At 46.1% G+C, this 21,054-nt stretch overlaps 1 protein-coding gene across 1 annotated transcript in view; it reads right to left on the reverse strand.

The window, feature by feature from the left end:
- Positions 1-1,287: 1,287 nt before the first annotated feature.
- Positions 1,288-21,054, reverse strand: part of GPD1L (glycerol-3-phosphate dehydrogenase 1 like) — a 63,926-nt gene continuing 44,159 nt past the window's right edge. Inside the window, exons 6-8 of the mRNA XM_027522740.1 lie at positions 11,790-12,023; positions 11,317-11,423; positions 1,288-4,221 (exon numbers count right to left, since the gene is read on the reverse strand). Coding sequence (XP_027378541.1) covers positions 4,125-4,221; positions 11,317-11,423; positions 11,790-12,023 — 438 coding nt within the window. The 3' untranslated portion in view covers positions 1,288-4,124. The remainder of the gene's footprint in view (positions 4,222-11,316; positions 11,424-11,789; positions 12,024-21,054) is intronic.

A 21,054-nucleotide genomic window follows, 5' to 3' on the forward strand; every position in this document is an offset into this window, starting at 1 on the left:
TTTGGGGACTCAATCCAGGAACCATTGCCCAGGCCAGTGGATCTACATGTACACTTCTTCCTAAAAGTACCTTTCAAAAGCATCTCTCATTTTGCTCAAATAAATATCTGGAACCTTGGGCATGTAATTCTTCTGTTTAAAAAAAAAATCTACTAACCTGCACTCATAATGAACTATTTTGTGATTATAATTTTAAAAGTACATAATGGAGAATACTTATGGGAGGTGCATATTTACGGGAAGCCTTGCAGCCTGGACCGAGAGAGATTTCTGCAGATGTTGCTGATTTTTTGTTTCTGTCAGTTACTGGCATTACTGGCCCAAGTTCCGATTTTTATGTTAACTTTTTGCTTGTGACTCCTGGAAGTAAAAATTCAAACCCAAAGCCTGTTTGTGGTGCTGGCATGATTACAAGTTTTCAGCAGAGACCTTTTCTCTACCTGGTGCTCAACTTTCTTGCTTGTGCCCACACATGTGCTTTCTTAGTCTATTTTTTTCCTGAACCATGTGGCCTTTGGAGGGCTGGAGCATAAGCTTTACAGCCTGGACCCCTAGGGATATGGTGAGCACTCCCACGCCCTCTCCCGCAGTCACAGAGCCACCTCAAAGCCTAGCTGCTCTGGCCATCAGTGCCCCCATTTGTTTCAGGATTCTGGGCATTTCCCTTGAGAAAGTCAATTCCTAGGCAGGTTGATAAGAAGTCCGGGAGTCCCCAAGGAGAGAGGGGTCTGGAATTTTTGAGGAGGAGGAAAGGACAAACGTTTTTTTTTTTTTTTCGTCTACATTCCTTAGGATTATATAACAATAATGTATCCTGCTTGAGTACAGTTTCTGGAAAAAACCTTACAGCTAATGCTGTTATCTTGAAATTACGGGAGTGGGTCTAGTGAGGTCTTTACAACCTCCATTCTTTTGATTCACTGTAATAAGTAATTAAAAAGTATATAACTCCATTGCTAACAGTAGCAAGGGGGCATTCTTTCTGCCCCTTCTGATGTCTGTGTCAGAAGCTTTCTCTAAACCCTATTACACAAAAGCTCTGAGCGATCAAGCCTCACTTCTGGCCCTGGATTGAATTCTTCTCCTCCGGAGGCCAAGAATCCCAGCATCTTCTATGGTTCAGCAACAACCTTTCACCCTCACATTTAATCCACCGAATGGGTGGAAGGAGAAGGCCTCCATCCTATGCTTGTAATTCCATAAAAATATCAGCAAGCAATGGAAAGGAACACCCATCGACAAATGGAAGCAGATGTGTTTTTGAGGAACGCATTAGAGATGAAGCCCTTCTTTTAAAATTTGCCTTTTTATTGTTGTCAAGGTAACACAATTTGGGGAGAGAAATAAAAGAGACTACCTAAACAAATAAAACCATCACATAAGCTGATTTAAAAAAAATAGGATCAGTAGCACAGGTTTGGGGGGATTCAATTTTTATTAAATCAAGCTTTTAAATCATATCCACCTACAGTCTGTAAACAAACGTAGTACATGTGTAGGTAAAAGGCTCTTAGATAAGAGCTAGTGGAAGAAACCGAAGATTCCTTGGTACAGAGGCATCTCATCACTCCCTGGGCCGATGCCATGGGGCCACATGATAGCTAAGACTTAAATAAAAACCAGAAGGAGTTTAGCTTAATTCCACCTGCTAGGATGGATATTGTTCCACATTATAGTAGGCTGGATTATCGCAAGGCAACAGTGTAGTTTTTACATTCACAGATTTGGCTGATACAATATAAGTTAAGCTTCTTTTCTAGATGTTTCCCTCCCAAATTACCATAATTAGTAGTAAGAAAGGTGAATTAAAATAAATGATGGACCACAGGTGGTTATAAAAATATATAACTCGTAGAGTAATAAATATCTACAGTTAGCAAAGCATAAACTTATATAAAATTTACCTTTTTCTATATGTGCAGAATATCATAAGTATGTTCAAAAGGTACAGTCAGAAGACTTGAGAAGGGTGAGAAGGCATTTTTAAAGAAAAAACACTCAAGTACAAAACCCAGAGTCGGAAGCTGAATGCAGATGAAGAACATACACAAGACAAAAATCCGAATCCTCACATCTGATGATGCTACTTGACAGACACCACGATTAGCTTACAGCCCTTTATGTATCTTAAAAAGTAACTTTGTTACTTATGTACAAACTTTTAAAAAGATTAATTATGAGACAAGCAAAAGTTGATTAACAGTGGCACTAAAATCGATGAAACATAGCATTTTGTGTGCTTTCGTATTCTTCTATGTATAGAAGTTTTTAAAATTCCCACCAAAAAAAAAATCTAGTTTACAATCATCCCAGATATAGAAGGGGAAAAAAATCCCAAGCTGGAAAATAAAAAAGGTCAAGATCTCGAAGTGATTGAAAATCCATGAAAATGTAAAAGACATTCATACATTTCCTTAACACTCATTCACTACCATGTAAGGTAACCGCAGTGCTATCTTGAATCCAATCACATTTACAAAGATACAGTAATTTCCGTTCTAATTCTAGAATTAAAAGCACTTAGTCCACACAGTGTGCGTTTCAGCGAAGTTGACATCCACTTGGCTGTACCTGAAAGTGTCGCCTTAAAGCTTCAGCGAAGACTGTGGCAGACCTGAACTTTATATAAAGGTGCGAATGAACAATACCACAGGCAGTCATTCATTCTCATTTCTCACAGACAGTGAATATACTTGCACTGTCCTGTGGTTGCCTCAGTCTGGAATAGTGTTCCTTGGAAACTTTGGTAAGTTTCCTTGCCAAAAAAAAAAAAAATCTGCGTAATCTGTCTGGGACTTGCCGGGTTAAATAAGCATGTTCTATGAACACACAGTCTATCCCTTCAGGAGGGGTGTACAGACAGGGCTTTTCCCAAACTCACTGGATCTTGCCAGGGAACACCAGGACCACTACTGGATCCTGGGACACTGGTTTCCTGTGGAACGTGGTTTGAGAAATGCTAATCTAAATAACAAATTTTCTACAGTAGTGGTTCTCAGACAGTAGACAGCATTGAAACACACAGAAGGCATGTCAAGACAGAGATACAAGACCTCACTTCAGAGGCTGGGGTCGGGGAGGGACCTGGGAACCTATGTTTCCAAGAGACTCCAAGTGGAGCGAATGGAGTGAGGTCCACACGGAGTGAATCCTTCTAGACAAGGACCCATGCAAGCCTCAACTGCAGAAAGCTGCCCACGCCCTCAAGAAAGCCTGGGGACAGCATCTGCTATGACCAATCAGCGGGAGTTCAAACCAGGCCAGTGACGGCTGAGCCTCTGGATCTGGCCCTTCTCGTCAGATGACCAGGCGCGGAGACTGTACCTTAGAAGAAGAGTAACAGCTGCCCCCTTTCAGGGGATCTGTGAGGCTTACAGGAAATGTGTGAACGAAAGTACAACCTGACAAGAAGCATCACACAACGGTAGCTAATCAGAACACAGCAGGAACATCCCAGGTGAGTTCTTGGCCTTCCGCCACTGCTGTGCCTTTACCCAAGTACATTCTGGTAGCTAACAAAGAGAAAAGAGGCTAAAAGTGCAGAAAACTGCAATGAGTGGAATATACAGATGAGTGGATTACCTAATCAAAATATGTAATTACTTTAAAAAAAAGATCAACCCACAATTGAAGTAGTTAATTATGCTGGCTCTGAGATAGTGTTTAAGTTACAGTATGTTGATCTTTGAACCCCCTTACTCATCTACTCTGCCATGTTAATAATGCTTGTTACATTTTAACCTTGAGAATGAGACAAAAAAATCCTTTGGTGAAACTCAAAACTTTTAGCTGCGATAGTTCCAATCTTGTATGCTACCTCGGTGGGAAAATTTCAAAAGTGATTTTTTAAAAAGGGCCTTTAATTTTGGTTCATAGAAACATCCATAGAATGAGAAAGGAACACACACTCACATGGTCACATATGTGCGTCTAGATGTTGCCCGGTAACATCTTAGCCAATGAACTTCATCTTGCAATTCAAAAGTGAACCTGGTAAAAATTCATACACATCCACGATGGGATGACAGTCAAGCATACATCTTTGTTGCCAAGTCCTGGTTTCCACCATTCTAAATGTCTGATACAAAAGGCAGGCCGTTTCCTGATAGGTTGCATGATTCACTCTATATATGCTCTGGATGGCTCTGGAGACAAGACAACATCTCTTGAACGGGCCGGCCTTCATAGCAGATCTGGTACACTGCAGTGAACAATGGAAACCTGATTGGAGGAAAGAGGATGGGAAAAGACAAGTTAAGCCATCTGGTCTACCTCACAGAACCAACCAGTCTTTCTGTCCTGCCTAACAGACTGCAGACTAGCATGCTACTATTGGAAAACAAAGCACCCTCCTTCACATCCCTTCCTTATGTGGTCTGCAGGGAGCCTCTACACTGTGGCTATAAGAACCTGGTACAACCTAAACCATCCTCTGGTTGCTTGGAGTGTGCTGTCTACAGACCCGTCCAGGGGTACTCTTTACAGGGTGATTTGTGGTCACCGACATCAAGAGTTGTGGCTCAGGCTCTTGACCAAATCTGGAATGGATTCAGGTTTATGTCACTAATTTTAAAAGGCTGGAGAATAAATTTTAAATTGTAGGGAGGTACTGCTCTCGCTTCTCTGAAACGAATCATCCAAGGATGAAGACGAGGCAGCCCACACAGCACCATAAACAATGGAGGCCTGGAACACTCCCACAAGAATCAACAAGGGGACTCACGATTAGCAAAATGCTGATCTCACGTGGGAAGCGGAATTTATCCTGCTGTTTCTTCTAAGATGCGAACACAGGTATAAATGACAGTTTGAAATGGATGAGGGAACGAAGGAGTGGGCTACTAATCCACTATAAGAAAAGGTAACATTATCCCAGGGTACTGCTAGCTCACTCGGTAAGTATCTATTTTTTTAAATGCAGAAATCACTAAGGAAATAACTAAGTAATGTCAACAGGCTTTCAAACCCATACACACTGAATCACAAGAATCTTAAAAACCATTCTGAAAGTTATCTAGTTAAGCATTCTACAGTGATAACGTGATTTAAGAACAGGAAACAGTGCTGATAGGTTACATGTCTTTATGACAGTCTGTCACTGTGGGTTTTTTAAGGTGCAGAATGTTCTGGCATTTTTCAGTCAGCTAGACTTAATAAAATCTTTGATTTCACAGCCTATTAACTTTGGGCAAGTTTCACAACCCCTCTGTCCCTTTGCTCATCTGCAGAATGGGACTGGACACTCAGGATTGTTTTATTAAGTGACTTTACGTGTGAGGTGGAAAATACAACACCTGATACATGATGTGTGTAATAAACAGCAGCTTGTAAATGCAGCCACATCGCAACCAAGGGTTCTAGGCTATCCAAAAGGACAGGGCCTAAGCCTAGTTTTGCTCACCTCTGCATCAAAACGGCCTGGCCCAGTGCAGGCAAGAGGCAGGTGCTTAGTGAGTGTCTGTCGAATGAATTCTTGTGAATGGGAGTTAATGCCAGGAGATTTTAACTCCTTCCTTTGTCCTTCCATGACTTAACTTTCCTGTTCCTATGATGAGAACAACTTGCATGTTCCTCAAGCAGAGTGGCAGGTGATGAGTACCACCCAAAGCCATTCCCAACCCCTTCTCTCCTTACTGAGGTTGGGAATACCCTATCTCAGCCTTTCTTTCACATCAGAATTGGCCAAGGAAGAAAGTTCTAGCCAGCAAGACAGAATACATCTGGGAGGGTTTCTGGGGAAGATCTTTCTCTCCTTGAGAGGCACTGGACAAAAATATCTGCTAGACCACCCTTGCTCCATGCTGCTGAGTACAGTTGTGAGTATGTGATGCCTGGAGCTGCTGCAGCCACCTTGAGGCTTTAAGGAACGGCCAATAGGATCACTAAGATTCTAACCCAGAGACACTGAGACAACACCAATAACATCTACCTCTGGAATCTGTTATGTGAGAAAAATAACCGTATTGTTCAAGGTGTTTTAATTGGCTGTTGCTCGTGAAGCCAAAAGCACTCCCAATGTTCACAACTAGCATTTTCAAAATGTGTTCTGCAGATGAGATGATGACAAGTGATACGGAGCGGGGGGGCTACATTTCTATTGACAAGTAACTTGTTTAACCTCACAACCACACTATAAGGTAGATAATATTATCCCTATTCTATATATGAGGAAACTGAGGCACAGTTTCTGATTTTTCTAGCTAACACTAAACCACTAGGCTATAATGCCCATCTAAATGCTATTTTCTATCATTTAAAATGTTATGGGCTTTCTAGGTAGTCCAGTGGTTAGCAATCTACCTTGCAACGTAAGGGACACCAGTTCAATCCCTGGTCTGGAAGGATCCCACATGCTGTGGAGCAACTAAGCCTGTGCACAACTATGGAGCCCTTGAGTGACGACTACTGAGCCCGAGTGGTACGACTGATGCCCGTGCACCTAAAGCCTGTGCTCTGCGACAAGAGACGCCGCCACGAGGACAAGCCCGAGGACCCCAACGAAGAGCAGCCCCTGTTTGCAACAACTAGGAAAAGCCTGCACGTAGCAGTGAAGCCCCGCCGCAGCTCAAAAGTAAAATCTTTTTTTTTAAAAAAGGACTTATTTCAGGACCACATGACATCCAAAAATAAAATAAAAGACTATAAAGCCAGTTAGATCAGTTTGAGGAACTCTCTAAAGAAGGTAAAAAGCGAAAGGAGGACATGGAAACCATTAACAGAATGAAGACAGCCTACCGGATAGGAGAACATATTTGCAAATGATACGACTAGCTCATACAACTCAACATCAGGAAACAAACAACATGATTACAAAATGGGCCTAAGAAAAGAATAGATATTCTTCCAAAGAGGAAATCCAGATGGCCAACAGGCACAGGAAAAGATGTTCAACATCACTAATCATCAGAGAAATGCAAGTCAAAAGGGACATAACCTCATAGTTGTCAGAATGGCCATCATGAAAAAGAACATAAATAACAAATGTTGGCACGAATGTGGAGAAAAGGGAACCTTACTACACCGTTAGTGGGGATGTAAATCGTGTGTCGCCACTGTGGAAAACAGTAAGGCGGTTTCTCAAAACACAGAACTGCCTTATGTCCCAGCAATCCCACTCCTGGGCATATATCTGAAAAAAACAAAAGCACTAATTTGAAAAGGTACGTGCACCCCAATATTCACAGCAGCATTATTTACAACTGCTAAAATATGGAAGCAACCTAAACAGCCATCAACAGATGAATGGATAAAGAAGATTTGGTACACAGAAACAATGGAATACTACTCAGCCTTTAAAAAGAATATTAATGAATATAATCAAAAAGATGCAGACTCACATATAGAGAAGAAATTAGTGGTTACCAGTGGGGAGAGGGAAGCAGGGAGGGGCAAGATAGAGGTAGAAGAATAGGGTGTACAAATTGTTAAGAATTCAATAAGTTACATGGATATATTTTGCAACATGAGAAATATAGCCAATATTTTATAATAACTGTAAATGGAGTATAAACTTTAAAAGTTGTTAATCACTATATTGTATACGGGATTGGGGGCAGAAGGAGAAGGGGATGACAGAGGATGAGATGGCTGGATAGCATCACTGACTCGATGGACGTGAGTCTGGGTGAACTCCGGGAGTTGATGATGGACAGGGAGGCCTGGCGTGCTGTGATTCATGGGGTCGCAAAGAGTCAGACACGACTGAGCGACTGAACTGAACTGAACATACAATGTTGCACACCAACTATACTTCCAAAAAATAAACTAGTTAAAAAAAAAAGTGAAGGTCTTCCCTAGTGGTCCAGTGGTTAAGACTCCACACTCCCAATGGAGGGGGGCCTGGGTTCGAACCCTGGTCAGGTAACTAGATTCCACATGCTGCAACTAAGGATCCCTAAAGCTCCCACATGCTGCAACTGAGATCTGGCATAGCTAAACAAAAAAATAAATTTTAAAATAACAAAAAGGGAAAGGAAGACCAAAGACAATGTTTCATTAAAAAATGGACATAAACCTATCGATCAACTATCCCACTAATGGAGACTGAGGGCTTAGATGCTTCAGGCCTCAACAAGGCAGAGATGCACGTGTGTTAGTCGCTAGGCGTGTCTGACTCTTTGTGACCCCATGGACCGTCAGGCTCCTCTGACCACGGAATTCTCCAGGCAAAAATACTGGACCGGGTTGCCATTTACTTCTCCAGGGGATCTTCCAGACCCAGGGATCGAAGCTGGGTCTTCCGCATTGCAGGCAGGTTCTTTACCATCTGAGACATCCTTGAGGCACAGAGATGTGTAGTATTATACATAAACGAGGCCCCAGCCCTTTACAGCACTGTTACCAGCTGACTGTACCCCAGCCCCCTCAATTCACCCAATGCCCCAGCACCTCAGAATGACTGTATTTAGAGATGGTGCACTTAAAGAGGAAATTAAGTGAACAGGGTTCATTAAGATGGGCCCTAAGCCAATATGGCTGGTACCCTTATAAGGAGACTGGGACAGACACCAGAAGACACGGGGGTAAGACGCCACCTACAGGTCGAAGAGAGACACTTCGGAGAGGTCAATCCTGCAGATAGATATCTGACTTCCGGCCTCCAGAACTGTGAGAAGACATTTCTGTTGTGTGAGCCACTCTGTCTGAGGCATTTTGCCTCTGGAGCCCGAGCAGACAAACGCCCGATACTCGCACGTGGCCGTAAAGACAGGCAGAAGGACACTGAAGAAAGCAAATTTCACGACAGCATTGAAACCCAGACAGCTTTAACATTTATCAAGGGGAGACTGGTTAATAAACAGAGGTTCTCCCACACTGTGGAATGTTCTGCAGACAGTAAATGAGACCTCTGGATGCAGATGTTGAACAATCTTTCAAGCATACCCTGAAGTGAAGAAAAGGGACAGAGCAGACTGTGGAGTCTGTCACGGTCACACAAATGCAAGCACCGTGTGGAAAGCTCAATGAACCCTGAGAAAGCGGCTTCTGTCTGTGGTGGGGATCAGGGCCCACTTTTCCTTGTGCGCCTTTTGGTATGATTGCAACGTTTTTTTCTCCCAGAAGCATGGTCCCCCTCCCAGACTTGAAAAATCAAAGTAAAATTGTAAGTTTAGCAGCAACACATTAGCAGCAATAGTGTCTACACCAGGAATGTGGCAGACCACGGCCAGAAGCACAAGTCTTGCCTGTGACCTGCTTTTGCCCCACCTGCAAGCTAAGAATTATTTTTACATTTTTAAAGGGCTATTAAAGGAAACAAAGACTATATAGGCAGAGGCCTGTGTGTGGTCTACAAAGGGGAAATTTTGTGATGTGATTCTCTGCACAAAAAGTTGGCTGACCGCTGCTCTAAAAAGTAATTTCAAAGTACGGGAAGTGATTTAAGTCCACAGGGTATGGAAAAGGTTCTCTAAGGATACACCCAGGCTGGCTCATGGGCCGTGATGGTTGAGATGCTCATGAAGGGGGTATCCAGGTAGGTCAAACTGCCAGCAAAGACACACAGCAATCTGAGAAAGAGGCGCTTGGGGCAAGAGAGCTCCACTTCCACTAAACAGGGCTCACAGGACGTGCTGTTAGAAGCCAAGTTGGTAACTGGACTGCAATGCCAATCTAAGGACTGTGAATCTCATTCTCAAAGAACAAGAGGTCTCTGAGTTAGAGGTAACCACGGCAGTCATCTGGTCTACCAGTTTGAGTTTGTAGATAAAAGGCACAGAACAGCTAAAAACATGACCTGCCCAAGACCACACAGCTGGCAAGCCATAAGGCGACTGGCCTCCCCCACAGCACTCTTTCTACAGCAGGGAAGGGAGTAGGAAATGAAGGAAGACCAGGGTGATGATGGCTGGAATGGCAGAGAAAGAAATCTGGGTAAGAGGTGGCGCCAAGTGAGAATGGCAGGACTTAAGCTCCACCCGAACTACTGAGGGACTCGACATTCAGCCTGGGAGAAGGGCAGGGACCCCAACCCAACTGCGACCTCATTCAACACAGGCAGGACATGGTCCATTTCAGTTCAGTTCAGTCGCTCAGTCGTGTCTGACTCTTCATGACCCCATGAACCGCAGCACGCCAGGTCTCCCTGTCCATCACCAACTTCTAATCAGAAGGAAATGGGACATGACTACGGAGAAGCAGTTTCTCCTGCTTGGTTACATCTGCTTTTAAACAGGCAGGTACTGATCCCAGAACACCTGTTCCAGCCTGTATCGTCCTGCAGTTAGAGGGGCACACAGACTCACACCGGCCAACATGTCAATTCGGAATCCTATCAAAGGACTGGACCCTAGCCTGTCTGTGTGATGTCCTGGGATCCTAGGGTTCGATCTTGGCTGCACACAGATGGTACTTTTTCCTTTTAAAGCAGAGCATGGATGGGCACACCTGAAAGGCGAGGAGACTGCAAGGTTCCTCATCGCACCTTAACACAGGACGCCTCTGGTGCTAGAGTCCCAGGGGGGACTCGTCCTTCCTTTTTTTCTGAATTGCTTGACATTTCATTAACAAGAGTGATCTTTTTATTAAAAGGACAAAGTAACCTTTATTTAAAAATTTTAATTAAAAATATATGACACGTTTTAAGTCATGTTAAGTCATGCTTTAAGTCATGCCGACTCTTTTGAGACTCCATGGACTGTAGCTCGCCAGGCTTCTCTGTCCATTCTTTCCTGGCAAGAATAATGGAGCGGGTTGCCATTTCCTACTCCAGGGGATCTTTCCCACCCAGGGATCGAACCAGGTCTCCTGCTTGGCAGCCAGATTCTTTACCCCTGAATGACCTGGAAAACCCATGTGCTGCTGCTGCTGCTGCTGCTGCTGCTAAGTCGCTTCAGTTGTGTCTGACTCTGTGCGACCCATAGACGGCAGCCCACCAGGCTCCTCCGTCCATAGGATTTTCCAGGCAAGAGTACTGGAGTCGGATGCCATTACCTTCTCCGGGAAAACCCACGTAACTCTTACCAAATACCTGACAGGGCAAGCCAGAATCTCAAACTCCTATTTTCTCTTGGGTTGGCCAAAATGTTAGCTTGGGATTTTCCGCTGATGGAAAAACCCGAGTGAACTTTTTGGCCAACCTGATACTGTGCCTAACACCGCTCATTTCCCCTCCCTCATTTCGGACTTTGGGTAAATGCCTGTTTTCAGGGCAGGCAGACGTTTCCTGCCGTAGACCCTCACAACGCACGAAGGTCGGCACTGCTCTGCTAACTTCCTGTCCCTGCCTGGCAAATGCCTGAGTCAAGCACGGACTGCGCTCATCAGCGAGCAGAATGACAATTGATCCTCTGGCCTCACGGAAAACGGGGCACTTACTTGTCGAGCAGCCCCTTCTGTTTGAGGATGCGGTACACCTCGGCTGAAGTCTGAGGTCCTTGCAGCTTCTGTCCATTCAGCATCTCCTTCTCCAGTTCTTCGATGGTCTTAAAAACAATGAATGAACATAACCTCCTGTAACATCTAGAGCATCACTTAAAAAAAAAATTTTTTTGGCAGTGCCGCATGGCATGTGGGATCTTAGTTCCCCAACCCGTTCCTCCCCATGCCCGCTGCAGTGGAAGCTCCAGTCTTAACCACTGGAATGTCAGGGAAGTCCCTAAGGCATCACTTATTTTAAAAGCAGGGTAAGGGGAGGGGAGCAGCAGGCCAAGGAAAGGGAAGAGGGCGTAGCACTGAAGCACTTGTGAGTGAAGGCAGGTGGGGGTGGGCAGGACAAGCCCCGCACACACAGCCTCCGTGCCCTGGACAGCGGCTCTTCCCCAGCCCGGGATCCCCCAACCCCGGGTTACCTTGCCAGTCCTGGCGAAGGCCTCGGCCACCTTGCGGTTCCGGCCCCCATAGCAGGTGGTGATGAGATCGGCCACGCCGCAGCTCTCCAGGAACGTGGCCGTGGACACCTGGCCTTTGCAGAAGATCCGGGCGAAGGCAATCATCTCCATGAGCCCCAGGCGGATGACGGCGGCTTTCGTGTTGTCGCCACAGAGGAGGCCGTCACAGAACCCGGCGCCTACGGCCACGATGTTCTGGGGAGGAGACAAGAAGCGGGGAGATGCTGTCATTCACACGCACACTGCGGGAGAGAGTGCGGGGGAGGCGGGGAGGAGCAGAGGCAGGGATGCCGGCCAGCTTCCCCGGGTCCCGCAGGACCCAGGGTTCCACTCTTGTACTCTGAGAGAGAAGGAAGGAGGGAGCCGCTCCCATTCACGGGGCAAACAGCCCAGCGCACTCTGGAGCCTGGACTCAGAAGGAAGCATCCGCCAGAGAAAGGGAATGGCGCAGAGGCATCTCCAGTTAAAGTACAGACTTTCTTTTTTTTTTTTTAAATAAATCAAAGGCTTTATCCAACTATAACACTGAAAGAAAAGTAGTCAAGTCATAAGTGCAGGGCTCGATGAAGTTTCACAAACGACACACTCATGTAACCAGCATCCTGATCAAGGAACAGAAGGTAACCGGTGCCCCAGAAAGCCCCCTTCAGCGCCCCCACCGAGTCACCCCAGCACCAAAGGTCACTGCTGTCCTGACTTCTAATGGCACACATTTACTTTCCCTGTCCTAACACTATGTGAGTAGAATCATACAGGATATAATCCTTTGTGTCTATCTTCTCTGTCTCAATCCCACATCATATTTGTGAGATTCAGGCGTATTTTAACGCGGGACACATTTATTTCCATTGCCACACTGTACTCCACTGTGCAAAATCAATGCAATTCACCGCTTCAGGGGGTTGGCACTGGGGTAGTTTCCAGTTTGGAGCCACTGAAAATAGCCCTGCTATGACACTAGGTACGTGGCCTCTGGTGACCCCAGGCAGGCATTTTTGTTGTGAGCATCCTTGGGGTAGAAGTACTGGGTAACGATGGATGCCTATGTGTAGATCAAGTTTCCACCTTTTGTTTCATTTGATAATCCCTAAATGAGCAATGGTGAAGCGCTGGCTTATTGTGTTGCTCTCTGCTGGACGCCAGGCAGCTTGGACACAGACCTGCCTCTTCAGAAGCTGATCGCCTAGTTCGAGGATCAGCCAATCAGGGCCAAATGACTGCTTTTGTAAGTCACACAGTACTGGAAACTCCGCACCCCTGTTCAGTAACGCATCGTCTGTGGTTGCCTTTGTGCTGTCAATGGATCTGAGTAGTCATGCAGAGACTCATACGGTCTGCAAGATCCACATTTTCTATGAGGCTCTTCATGAAAAAGTTAACCACTCCCGACTTAACAGGGAAATAAAATGTGTGCACAAGTCACTGTGATGCTCAGCAGAAAGTGATGTTATTCCATAAGAGGCAATGAAGGCCAGGTGTCAGTTCAACTCACGTGTACTGAGCAGGGGCTGTGGGAAGCCCCGCTGGGCCCTGGAGGGGCGGAGGCTGCCCTGGGGTGGGGGTAGGGTGGGGAAGCTGAAAAGACAGACGCAGAGCTTGCTCTCAAGGAGTTGACAGTATCATTGGGAAAAGACAGTAAAGCACATCAAGAGACAGAAGGATCAGAATATGTAGAGAAGTTTCATTACAAAGCAGGGAAGCCTGCACAGAGGAGGTGGCATCTGAGCTGGGTCTCAGATCCTATGTAAAACCAGACAGTCACATACGCCTGCGTGGTAGTGGGGGATACTCCTCTGGGGCACCGGTCGAGCCCTCAGGTTTCTGGCCCTTTCTACATTACCAGCTTCCTCTTCAAAAACACTCAATGCAGGAAAAATGCAAGTATTCTGTCTCCATCTAATCACACAAGCATTTTTTTCCATAATGCCTGATGCCTGTATAGGGATTTGTGCCTTAAGAGATCTTAAAATATGAATCCAGTTAGTAACAAATGGGAAATAAGCTAAAAGAAAATAAGCCCATTTCTCCTCTGTTCACCTGTTTGGACCCAGCCCTGGGTGTTCCGCGGCTTCTGGTCTCTGCCCAGTGTCCCCTCTAAAAGGTCCAGCTGTTCCATCTCAAGTCGGCGGCGCTGAGGAACATCTCCCAGTTTGCTATCAGCATCTCTGCCTCTCCTCTCATCTCTGCACACAATGTTGCCAGATGCCAAGCACGCCCAGCCAGGGGTCAGCCTCCCCTCCCATGGCTGCACACGCAGCGGGTGCTTGGGGCTGAAAGTTGCCGCCAGGGAGCGGTTGTGACCCTCAGACTGTACTTCCTGTGCCACCCTTCCCGCCACGGCAGCCCAATGGAGGAAGCCACGGTGAGATGGGAGACACACAGGCACAACTTCCAGAGGGCCTCTGGTCCTCAGTCTGCTTGGCTGCTGGGTGACCCTGGGATAATCACTCCACCTCTCTGAGCCTTCTTGGCCTTGGTTGTTAAATTCGGGGCTTGGGTAAGATCTCTCAAGGCCCTTCTGGTGGTGGCATTCCTCCAGGGAAGCTGGCTCAACTGTGGCCCTGCCCTGGGACTACAGACAGCAGGAAGGCCCTGGGGCAGCAGAGAAACCTAAGGACGTGCAGGGGGAATGACCACAGAGGCCACAAGGCCAGCTGTTGGAAGAGCCCACCACATGGTTTTATGGAAGTTACCATGGCAATGTGCCCAGGCCTAGGTTCCAGGTGGTTAGACTGCTACAATGGCTCTCTGATGCTTCCTGGGCTGTGCCCCTGGTGTCCCCCCTTTCCTCATGACACAACCCATGGGAGTCACTGGACAAACCAGCTCCAGCCAACGTGTATGGACTGGAGGGGAGAGAGCAGGGACTTCCTTTCAACAAAGGGTTCCTGTATTCAGAGGAGAGAAAGACTACTTACAAAGTGCCTACAGCGAGCCCACCAGGCCACCGCCCATGCGGTCTCATCTGAATTCTCACTGGCAACCCCAGCAAGTGTGTGTCTGTCCCCTTAGCTGGTTCAAATGGTAAAAAGATCCATTTGCGATGCAGGAAAGATGAGTCTGACCCCTAGGTTGGGAAGATCCCCTGGAGAAGGGAATGGCAACCCACTCCAGTAGTCTTGCCTGGAGAACTCCACAGACAGACGAGCCTGGTGGGCTGCAGTCCACAGGGTCACAAAGAGTCGGACACAGCTAAGAGACTAACACTACACTTTAGCTGGTTCCCAGGGTCAACGGCTTGCCAAGAACATCCCTCTGGTGACTCACATGGTCGGGACATGCCCCCAGGGCCTGGCTTCTTCACAAGCCCACTGTTCCCCTGACTCTGCTCCTCCCACGGTATGGCCACCGTGGCCTGGCCATTCCCACCAATCTTGGGGTCTGAGAGACCTTCCTGAGACACCCCTGCAACCAGATATCAAAGAGAACTGCCCCCTGGGAATTCTCTGATGGTCCAGTGGTTAGGACTTGGTGCTGTCACTGCTGGGGCCTGGGTTCAATTCCCGGTTGAAGAACCAAGATCTTGCATGCTGTGTGGCAGGATTGGAAAAAAAAAAGTATTTAAAAAAAAAAAAAAAAGGGCTGCCTCCCAGGCCTGCAGAGAGACTTGGGAGGTAAAAGGGGGAGGCCTGGGAGGACAAAAAATTTATGGGAAAGAATAGTAAAAACAATAACAGCTTCCCTTAATGAACTGTTTCTAAGTACTTCCTATATTATTAACTCATTTAATCTTCACAACACTCCTACAAGGCAGGTTCTGTTACTATGTATAATGTGAGGTGAGGACCCTTGGGCACCTGGGGTAAAGGAGCTCGCCCAAGGTCCCACAGTCAGGACCAGTCAGGAGCTGGGTTTCGAACCCTGACAGCCTGGCTCCGTCATCTCTCCTGGGAGCAGATCACACGAGGCTGCTCCAGCCAGCAAGTGGAACACACAGAGGGGCTAGGACAGCAAGATCTGAACTTTCTAATAGGAAGAGCTGACCCCAATCAACAGGAAATACTGAGGCGAAGGGGTGAGCTCTTGGTCACTGGAGGCATCCAAGGAGGAGCTGTATGGATGAGTCCTTAGCTGCCAAACAGTGCTTCTGACCTTCTGCTCAGAGAAAAGGCAGAGGAGAGTGTCCCCCCTCCGTGGTCTGGGGACACACAGGTAGGGACCACTTCCCAGTTTCCCCTGGACGTCTGACCTCCCCACCTCGGGGAGCAGAGGGCCACTGCAGAGTCAACCCCTCCCTCCTCAGGGGACCCAGGGCCAGTTTAATCACCTTAAGATGGATCTTGAAATCTTCCCTCTCTCCCCTACCACTTATCACTGTCAAAAGAAAAATAAACACACTGAGGCAGTCAGATTGTGTGTGAATAGCAGCCAAGCAGATGTACTCTGAGATCGCTCAGCTGTGAAATTTATCATTATCCGCTGTGCATTCAAATCTGCTTTAAAGTATTCTAGAGCTAAAAATACCGTGATTTTCAGAAGACAGACGTGCTGAAGCCCTTGCCCATTCCCCGGGGGGTGGCAACACTCAGAGGCACCCTTCCTGACCTGTTGTCTTTGCAATCCTGCATCACAGCGGGTCGACGGGGCTCACTGTCTTTTGTTTCCACCCAAACTGTAAAACGGGAGGAGCAGCCCACGCTACCTGCAGATTATGCAAACACTCCCACCACCTCAGAAGAACTGCCCCACTGAAAACCAAGTCAGAATTTTCTGAGTCCATCTGACTCTTCCCAAGGTCACCTCCAAGTGCATCTATCCTAGAGGAAACCTGCAGAGTGGAGGCTAACTAACTGCAGGCAAGGTATCACCTGTGGTTTGTAGGTCAAGCCCTGAGTAAGGTCACCCATCTGAGATGTCCAGGAGGTCCAAGGTCAAGTCCACACTCAGCCCCACAGGTTGGGCACCCTGACGAGAGGTACGTTTGATACCTGCTTGTCCAACAGAGTGGCCACTAGACCTTGAGACTCACGAGACTCATGTGACTACTGAGTCTGAAATGCTGCTACTGTGACTCTGAAACAGAATTTTGAATTTTTTAAAAAAGTTTTAATTTGCATGTAAATGAAAACAGCCACATATGCTACTAGGTGCTAGCTGGAGCCTTGGCTAGAGACTGGGTACCAGACTGACCCACAGCACATTCATCACAGCCAAAGGCCTGGAGGAAACCCACACACCCTACAGCTAGGGTGGTGAGCCTCACTACAGACAGCCCTGCAGAGAACACTGCGCATCTGCGGCAGAGGTGATGGGTATCTCTCCCAAAATACTCTCCTCTTCTAGAGCCTGAGTCCCTGATTTTCATGCAAATGTATTTTTCCCAGGGGGGTGGAAAAATTCTCAACCTCCCTTGCAGCAGGGAGTACAATTAAGTACTGCTGCTGTTGCTACTGCTGCTGCTGCTGCTGCTAAGTCACTTCAATCATGTCCGACTCTGTGCGACCCCATAGACGGCCGCCCACCAGGCTCCCCTGTCCCTGGGATTCTCCAGGCAAAAACACTGGAGTGGGTTGCCATTTCCTTCTCCAGTGCATGAAAGTGAAAAGTGAAAGGGAAATTGCTCAGTCGTGTCCGACTCTTAGCGACCCCATGGACTGCAGCCCACCAGGCTCCTCCATCCATGGGATTTTCCAGGCAAGAGTACTGGAGTGGGGTGCCATTGCCTTTTCCACAATTAAGTACTAACTGCCTATTAAGATGAAGCCAGGGACTTCCTTGGCAGTCAGTGGTTATTTAAGACTCTGTCTTCCCTTGCAGGGGGTGTGGGTTCAATCCCTGGTCAGGGAGCTAAGATTCCACATGCCACAGGGTATGGCCAAAAAAATAAAAAATAAAGCCAAATGTTACACTGAAACTCCCCAGAATGCCTTAAGTCCCATGCCCTTTGTCTTTGTTTCTTTTTTCATCCTGTTGCCTAGAAGGCAGATGTGATGGTTGGAGCCCTGGTCACCATCTTAGAACATGAGGACAAGGGTCATCTCTCATGAGCTGGAGGGAGCCTAGGTCCCTGAGAATTTTGTGGAGTGGAATATTCATATGGAATTAGGATTTCTGCACAAGAAAGAAAGTTCTACCTTGTTCAGTCCCTATTATTTTGGGTCTCTGTTAATGAAACAATCTTGATAAACCATTTATTAAAAATAACAACAGGTTGAGCTAAATACTTATGATTTTTATACTTTTCTGTATGAAGAACATCTTAAAAGTTACATTAAAAAATACACCCCAACGGAAAGAAGCCAGACACAGAGGAGTACATACTGTATATGTGTATTATAAAAATTCTACAGTGAACAAAAGCAGATGGGTGGCTGCTGGTTTGGGAGGGAGGAGTAAAGTATAAAGACACTTATGGAGTTGCCTGGGGTGATGGAAATGTATTTGAGTGATGAAGTTCAGGGTGTATATACCCAACTGTTAAAACCTATTGTATCATGTATTTAAATCAACACCATTTAATGTACATGGATTTTGCTTAAATAAGTTCGGTTCAGTCACTCAGTCGTGTCTGAATCTTTCTGACCCCATGGACTGCAGCACGCCAGGCCTCCCTAAATAAAGGTGATATTTAAAAAAGAATACTCACTTACCAATTAAGAGATTAATGTAGCTAAGAGATGAAGGACATTCTGAAGGGTGTAAGATGCACTGGTACAAAATGATTTTGTATAATTCCTTTGAATGTTCCTTTTCTTTCAACATTGTAGGGAGCTGTTATCTTTCTTTCTCTCCCCGCCCCACCTCGCCCTTTTTTTCTTTTTTGGTACCTCAAACGCCCTCACGTTTTTGAGCATGAAAAAAGTGTACTTGAAAACTTTTTTAGAATAGAGAACATGACTAAAGGTTGTTACTGTGAAAAAACTAAAACATCCAAAAAAGAATGATTATATGTGTATAACTGACTCACTTTGCTGTTTAACAGAAATAAACACAACACTGCAAACCAACTATAGTTCAAAAAACTTTTTTAAAAAGGTAAAACATAAACTACTTGAAAAGTAAGATGCACTTGTTTTAAAAGAGGGGACATGGACATACTTGTGCTTACTAAAAAGACTGGAAGGGTAGATGACAATCATTAACAGCAATTATCTCAGGATGCAGAGATCATTAGTCATTTTCACTTTCTTCTCTACACCTCTCTGTAGTATGGAAGAATACTACAGAGAGGTATAATCAGGAAGAAAACAAAACTATTAATTATGTAATTAAGGAAAAATAGGCCCATGTGCCCTTGCTGGGCAGGCTCTAGCAAGAGAGGACTTCATTTCATTCAACCGCCTGGACACAAACGAGAAAAGTCAGGTCATCCAGAGTAACCACAGAACCCCGGACGGATTCTTCAAACCCACGTTCACGTTCTGACCGAGCTAGTATTTGCTACATTTGAGTCATTCACTCTTTGGCGCTCTGCCTCCTTATCGATCCGATGGGATGGTTAGCCTCAGTTACTGCCCAAGAACCTGCCTCTCAGTTTTTAAAGCTCCCAGCTCTGATGCAGGCTGGCAGGAATGATGGTAACCACTCCTGGTTGAAAGGAAAGCCAGGGGCAGGATGATAAATGGTTCTCAATCCCCATCTACCGCTGCCCCCAACGAACCACTCTGTCATGGTAGCAGGAGGCTTCTTGCCAACAGAACTGAAAAGCCGTGCAGTTCACAAGCAGGGCCAGCACATGGTTCCACCCGCAGAAGCTTCTCCAGGGCCCTCAATCTAGACTCTTTCTTCTCTCCCACCCTCTTCCTCTGCACCTTTGTTCTGGGTGGGTTTTCAGAGCTTCTCCATCCACCACCCAAAATAAAACCCAGTCACTTCATGACAGTTTTGGAGCACATGGGCCGTGCTGAGCAGTGAGACCACCCATTAGTTTAATGAAGGTCTATTAAAAACGCATAAAAACCTCACCCAACAATAATAAAGAATGCAGCCAAAGCCAGCATCTTCAATGTATAACAGGCTGCGTGCAAAGTGAGAATTCCCTGACAGCATTTGGAAAGATGAACGCGGGCTGCCTGGGGGCCCAAGTCTTTCGTTGGCTTCAATTTTTAAAACTCTCATTGTATGGAGACGTGACTACACATACACACGCGACATTAAGTGGTTTTAAATTATTACTAGAAGAAAAGACGTACAATTTGCAGAGAGCCTGAGAAAGTGCCCTATGGACGGGTCTCCCTGCATTCTTTTGATCTTTGCAATTTTCACCTGACAAAGTAAGGCGAACGTCAGATTAATTTCCTTCCCTCGGTGCTCAAATTCTTGAAAAGTAGCTTCTGCTACAAAAGAAATGACTCAAAAGTGACTCATTCACAGGGAAGCTCTGTATTTTCCCTTGTTTTTGATATGGCAGCTCAGGCAGCTCTGCTTCCAAGGGGAGAATGTACAGATGTTACAGCCCTGTTGGCTACTGCCCACTGTCAGGACAGAGAGGAACCCCAATCATGACTTCCTTCTGAGATTTTTTTTTCACGTGGACCATTTTTAACGTTTTTATTGCATTTGTTACAATATTGCTCCTGTTGTTTATTTTTGGTTTTCTGGCTGCAAAGCATGCGGGATCTTAGCTCTCCCACCAGGGAACGAACCTGTACCCTCTGCAGTAGAAGGAGAAGTCTTAACCACTGGACCACTAGGAAATGTGGTCCCATATTTTGGGGTCCATTGTGGTCAGGTCAAGTTCCCTGACCACAACTTTTAAAGGCAGAGGGTTATAAGTCAGGAGCCCAAGTCCAAACATGGAAATTTCCCTTGACTCTCTCAAGTCACTAGACGACAGAAGCTGCCTCTTTAATCTGATCTTTTCCCTTTACAGGCAAAGATTAAGCTATTCTTAGAAAAACCTGCCTGCAGCAGATTGTTTTTTCTTCTTTAAAAACAACAACCAACCATACCATCAAACCAATAGATCATCCAGAGTGACCAAGTTCCTCTTCCTGCTCAAGAAAACACATAGGAGAAATGTAGGAATTATAGAATACTTGGCTTCCAAGTAAGACTCTACAGTCAGAGTATGCCCCTGGCTTTCCAAATGTTCATGCCGTCCACTTCCCAGAGAACAAACTAGCACAGTGCTCCCAGATTTACAAACAGAAGCCCGCCATAACTGCGAGAGGAAATCTAACCACCCAGGAAAGGCTGGGGCCGAGCGGGAAGTGACAGACAAGGCTGCCAATTCACTATTCTCCCCAGAAGTACGAGCGCAGAACACAGAGCTCATTCTTAGCAT

The sequence above is a fragment of the Bos indicus x Bos taurus genome, chromosome 22 (assembly GCF_003369695.1).
Source record: "Bos indicus x Bos taurus breed Angus x Brahman F1 hybrid chromosome 22, Bos_hybrid_MaternalHap_v2.0, whole genome shotgun sequence".
Lineage (NCBI taxonomy): Eukaryota > Metazoa > Chordata > Mammalia > Artiodactyla > Bovidae > Bos > Bos indicus x Bos taurus.